The sequence below is a fragment of the Etheostoma spectabile genome, chromosome 3 (genome assembly GCF_008692095.1).
Source record: "Etheostoma spectabile isolate EspeVRDwgs_2016 chromosome 3, UIUC_Espe_1.0, whole genome shotgun sequence".
NCBI classification, from domain to species: Eukaryota; Metazoa; Chordata; class Actinopteri; order Perciformes; family Percidae; genus Etheostoma; species Etheostoma spectabile.
In genome coordinates, this window is record NC_045735.1 from 7,241,033 (window position 1) to 7,247,034 (window position 6,002).

Consider the following 6,002-nt stretch of genomic DNA (forward strand, 5'->3'; position numbering starts at 1 on the left):
ATCTTTATCCTAGTGTTATATAAAATGGGGCAATGGATAGAGGAATATTGCCAGAAAATGGAGAAAAGTACTTGTTGCATGCATAAAAAACACAATTTATTCTAAGTTGGAGATGTGAAAATATTTGCATATACCATAGAGTTGTATACATTATAGCTCCATAATATATAAAGCACACAGTTTCTACCATCTCTAGCAAACATTTCCTTAGGCTGTTCCAGAGTGTACACACTCAAAAAGCAGCTTAAAGTCTGTTACAGTTATGGTTTACTGTTCTACTTTACAGCTGTTAGCTTCTGTGTTGAAACATTCCTTCAGTTGATTATTATGCACACAGATAGCCATTTAATGTATCTCCATGCTCCCTACCAGGCCTATGAGGATGCCCATGTGGAGGCGGTGATGATCCTTGGCGAAGCCTTTGCGTCCGTGGAGCCTTTTGACTTTGGCACCCAGAGCACCACCCAGCGCATCCAGAGCCTTGTCCCTGTGATGCTACGCCACCGCCTTACCCCTCCACCCGAGGAGTCATACTCCCTCCACCGCAAGATGGCCGGCTCCTTCCTCATCTGCTCCAAACTGAAGGCGCGCATATCATGCAAGGACATGTTCCTAGAAGTGTACAATGACTACAACGAGAGAAGGCAGGCGCAGCAGGCAGCACGGGCCAGTGCTTAGACGCTCAGGGACATGCTCAGTGCCTAAATATGCCTAGGACTTTTTAAGAGTGGGCTACTAAGTAAAGGGACAGAAAAGGTGAAGTGGCCACGTGGATCAGACTTACCAATATGTACATGTCAATATGTAACTATGGCGACGTGCTTTAATGAGGACCATGAGTGTTCTTAGCTTTCTATGCTGACAGAAGATTGTTGACAAAGATCTTGCTGTCATGTACAGATATAAATATACAGACATAAATACTTAAACACCTATAACTATGACATGGGGTGTGATTACTTTGAAAAGGATGGTGATTGTTGTGCCGTAACAAATGTATATGATGAAGCCCAAATGGTTATTTTACTGATATCATCATTAATTGAAGAGAGGATTATTTGATTCATTTTAAGTGTTGGGGGTGTGTCTGTGTTCATCATCATGTTGCCTATGGTTACATCTCTCTGTCACAGCAAACATACTGCACAATGGTGCTGAAACTGTTTGCCGGCTTTGTTTTCTCAAAATGCAAGATGTATATTTCCTTTGCTAAAATGAATTAATTCTGACCCGTACTCCCTTATATAGCATGGTCCACCCTATTTTCTGTCTTAAGGACAATTGATTGAACCTGCATTGCCTATGGGATTCTGCCATAAATGCTGTAGTCTAATAGAATAACAGTAAGTAAAGGCCTTGCATTATTAAGTATATTTGGTAATAAATGCCATAATGTGAAATACTTCTTTATGACAGAGATGTTTTCTGTAACATGTATGGCAGTGTGCTGTGCATTTGTTTTATGAAATAAAAAAATGTATCTGTATCAGAAATTGAGCTTCATTGGCAGGTTCAAAAGAGGCTATAAGCCAAGGATTTCCTTCACTCTGTATTGATCTTTCCATTTCAGTTTTAGACCTCTTTGGGAAATATTGACTAGAAGCCGTGTTTGACTCCATTCTCCAACTACACTATCCTTGTATTGACTGTTAAGCATCATGATACAATAGGTTTGGCTCACAAATCGTAAGACTAAAGCTAATGGTGGCATCGATGGGTCTATTTTTAAGGAACTATTTTTGTGTCAAGGCAGTGCTGTCTATTTTGTCTTCAGTCAAGCCAGGACTATCTGCAGGCTGCTCACAAAATGTTCGCACCACAGGAGTGGAGATGTGAGGTTTTCAGTGACATCATAAAAACCTGATGTAGACACATGCATTCTTTTACTGTATATCTATTAGTGCTTGCTGTTAAGTGTCCCTCCATTGAGCTATGCCACATTCTGTACAGTACAGCTGCTGAGCTGTTCCTGCAGTGCGGCTGGCTCTCATGCTCTACATCAAAATCCCAGTTTACTTTACTGAGTTTTGGGAATTGGCCACGGTTAGTAACTGCAGCACATGTTGAGAGAAGAAAAAGCACATTCTTCTCTTGTAGTTTTACGCAACGGAAAGTTTGAGCCTTTCTCTGCATGTAAGAGGCAGCTGGCTTCGGTTTGTTGAAGGAGAAATTGGCTCTTTTTGAGCCAGTCTTTTCAGTGGGGCTAACACTGGACCAGTGAGATACTTCTCCTACCAGGACAAGTTCATTAATGAAGTTGAGACATGGTGCATGTCAGGAGACACATTCTGAAGAAATATGTGTTTACATGTATGTGTTTACACATGTATAAATCCAGGGTTTCATTGTTGCTGAATTAAAGATAAAGTGAGTTAGAGTTAAGGTCTACCAGGCATTATTGAGAGACAGTTGGGAACCTCTCTACCCAATAGGCGTTTACTTTTTATATTTTATAGGCTGAACTTGCTACGATTAGTTTTCTTTCTTTGGCTTGTGTGGCCACTGGGATTCCCTAGGGATGTTTACTGGTTATAGAAACCTTATTGTATTTGCTTGTTTTTCATTTGGACATCGAAGTTCTTTGTGGGTTTCAGCAACCTATAAGTAGTTTACAAGCTACAATTTAAAAACAACCATTTTCTGAATATTTTAAAAGCCTGTATATTTATTTAACTAAATACCATTATCCCATCCCTGCCAGACATCTTTAAAAAAATAATAATTTATAATTTGTGACTTCTGGAAAATGTCCTACTTGACTGTAAGGTTCATTCAGTGTATTTCCATTCTAAGCTACTTCCTATTTCTACCTAGCTACATCTCATAGGGAAATATTGTAATTTGTAATACATTTATCTGACACTTACAGTGTCTAGTCATTTTTTACATAAAAACATAGATGCTTACATGAAATGTAGTATCCTACTATATCCTACTACTAATTGGTTCCACAATGATTAACATTAAAATGCTCTTTGTTAGAAAACAGAATAATATATAGCACGTTGAAAGGAGTAATTCTGCATACTTGTTCAGTAACATTTTGAATTCAGGAATTTTAGTTAGACCATGGTATTTCTACTTTTACTTAAAGGTCCCATGGCATGAACATTTCACTTTATGAGTTTTTTAACATTAATATGAGTTCCCCCAGCCTGCCTATGGTCCCCCAGTGGCTAGAAATGGTGATAGGTGTAAACCGAGCCCTGGGTATCCTGCTCTGCCTTTGAGAAAATGAAAGCTCAGTTGGGCCGATCTGAAATCTTGATCCTTATGAGGTCATAAGGGGCAAGGTTGCGTTACCTTCTCTGCTTTACCCACCCAGAGAATTTGGCCCACCCGTGAGAAAAAGACATCATGGCTTTCAAACGAGCAAACTGGCTGATGGTCAAGGCCCCCCCCCCCTCCCTCCTCCTCCAAAGTTACAGACTTAGAAATGGCACATAGGCATACTAAGGAAAGCTCATTGTGGGACTGGCTCTAGTGGCTGTAATTCTGCACCATTGCTGAATTTTTGGAAAGAGACTTCAGATACAGTATTAGGGGACCACAAAGACCTGTAGAAAAGCATCCAAAAAGCACCATGTCACGGGACCTTTAAGTAAAGGAACAGAGTTTCCTACTTATTCCACCACTGGCTGCTACAAGCAAAAGACGAATTTCCCTGCAGGGATGATTGAAAGATGCCGCGCGATGGCGCAGTAGAGCGACTCAAACAGAGCCCTGCTATTCTTCTCTGGAAAACATCAATGGGAAGAGTGGATTTGCATGTCCGGTCGTCTGTGCCAATGGGCGCACTGGGAAGGCTGGGTTAGCGGGTGGAGCCGGGGGAAGCAGCCCAGTAAGTACATAGTCAACAACCAAAGCATCAGAGAGTAGTACAGATACCTACACAAATTTTACTGAAATCTCTCTTGAATCGCGGTTGTAAACCTTTTTTATTTAGTGTGAATGTGTAGTGTGTGTGCGCCGACCCGGCTGATTTAGGGCTCCACATCGCCTCCACATCGGTTCCACAGTGCGGATGAAGAAGATTTTGTGAAATTACCAATTACAGATTATAGCCTACTTGTTTAGCCTGATAATACATTTCTGTCAGGGGTCCTGGATTTACACAGAAGAAGAACGGGGAGCCGATCATCCGTCGTTCTCTTGGGTGAGTTCACTGGATTCCCGTCCAATCTGGCATCCCTGTTTACTGAGACTTCCAGGGTTATTCGGAGACCCCGGTGCTGTCTTTAAAATGAAGGAATATATCAAGAAGTGCGCGATCCATTCAAAAGTGGCATTGGGTTCTCGATTTGTGAGTTCGGGTAATTGTGGTTGTGGATACAACTGCAACGCGGATATGAATCTCGCCAGTGGGCCCATATGCATGAAATGAATGAAATGTGGCAGCCCAGCCTTTGATAGCGGTTTACATCAGTAATCCATAAGAGAAACAAGTAGGCTATTCTAGTAGGACTTTGATCGGCTCTTACACAAAACAACCTGAAAACGGTTAGTCCTAATGTGAATTATTTTAGAGGAATATTCCAATGATGCCATATTAGATTAAAAAAAAAAAACTGTAACTGTATCGGCCTGTAGTGTGACAGATATAGCCCATAGCTCTTTATTATGATCCAATGATAGCCTACCGATGATTGTCAGGTAGCAAAGGTTATTACGTCATTATTGGCGTGGGAAAAGGATATAATATCGAGTGAGATGTAAAGAGTCACGTTGATTCTTTGGTAATTATTGTTTCATAGGTTTGGGCTGTTTCTATGTATTTTCTCCAGGACAGCATGGCCACCGAAACACGCGCCCTGAGTTTGAATGTAAGACACATAATTCTACCTGTCTGCAGGATTCTCCCTCTCTCCCACCTTTTGGGTTTGATTGCATCATTTTTAAACTTCAGGGCGTATTCTTTGTTGGAAAAGTGCTGCAGGTAAGTGTGATCTCTCTCACACTTCTTGTTCTATGACAGAAATGAGAGCTCCATAAAACATGAGAGCAAAAAAAAGCATTTGAGACTGCAGCTATAATGCACACACTCACTTACACTTGGCACATGCCTATAGGCCCGGCAAAATGCATGCGGCTCTATTGTCTGTGGAGCTCCATCTGTTCCATGACATGGCATTCCTCAGACAGCCATGTCATGCTGTTAGGGGGTGGTCTACCCTGACCCACTGCCTCTGAGAGAGCGAGAGAGAGAGTCACATGGAGTGTATTAAGTGAGTAGGTTTAGGGTGTCAGCCCACAAACTGCAGACCACCTGCAAAGACAGCTCCTGGGTCAGACTGGAGGTCTAGGTTTGGCCCAGGATTTGGTTATGTGAAGCACTCATTTTGGCGTGAGACTAAGCTAGAATGGTTAGGTTTGATCTAGAGATCATGTGCTACATTAAGGCTAAGTTTGGTCTAGAGCTGGGGCTAAATGAAGGCCAAAGTTGATCTGAAGCTGCAGCAAGAGGTTTGCTGGTTTGGGTAGAAACTTGGGCCAGAGGGCAGTTCAATTTGGTCTGGACCATGAGCTAGATTAGACTAGCTTTAGGCTATAGCGAGGGCTATAGCCTAAAGCTAGAGAGGGCTGGTTTTGGTGTGAAGAGTGGGGCTAAACAAAGTCTAGGTCTGGTCTAAAGCTGGGATAAAAGGAGGGCTAGATTGGGTGTGGAGACTTGGGCTAAAAGGATGCTAGGTTTGGTCTGGTCTACAGCTGTAGCTGGTCCCAAACTTTGGCTAAAGGAAGGCTAAGTTTGGACCTGAACTGGGGCAAGAGAAAGGCTAGGTTTGGTCCAAAACTGGGGCCTGCAGAAGGCTAAGTTTGATCTAGTAAGGGGGCTAGAAGAAGGTTAGGCATGGTTGGGGATAGAAGTGGTCAAACCAAGGGACTACTGGAAATATACTGCAACTCAGTCATCACAACTAGAACATAATTACACCACCCCCATCCAAACAGCAGTACCACACACACACACACACACACACACACACACACACACACACACACAC

At 42.3% G+C, this 6,002-nt stretch overlaps 2 protein-coding genes across 2 annotated transcripts in view; both read left to right on the top strand.

The window, feature by feature from the left end:
- The window catches only part of coq8b (coenzyme Q8B), a 9,999-nt gene extending 8,955 nt beyond the window's left edge, over positions 1–1,044 (top strand). The window contains exon 16 of the mRNA XM_032503854.1: positions 373–1,044. Coding sequence (XP_032359745.1) covers positions 373–678 — 306 coding nt within the window. The 3' untranslated portion in view covers positions 679–1,044. The remainder of the gene's footprint in view (positions 1–372) is intronic.
- A 2,787-nt stretch (positions 1,045–3,831) lies between these two features.
- numbl (NUMB like endocytic adaptor protein) overlaps positions 3,832–6,002 on the top strand; it is a 54,575-nt gene continuing 52,404 nt past the window's right edge. The window contains exon 1 of the mRNA XM_032503817.1: positions 3,832–4,156. The gene's annotated coding sequence lies outside the window, so the exon portion shown is untranslated. The remainder of the gene's footprint in view (positions 4,157–6,002) is intronic.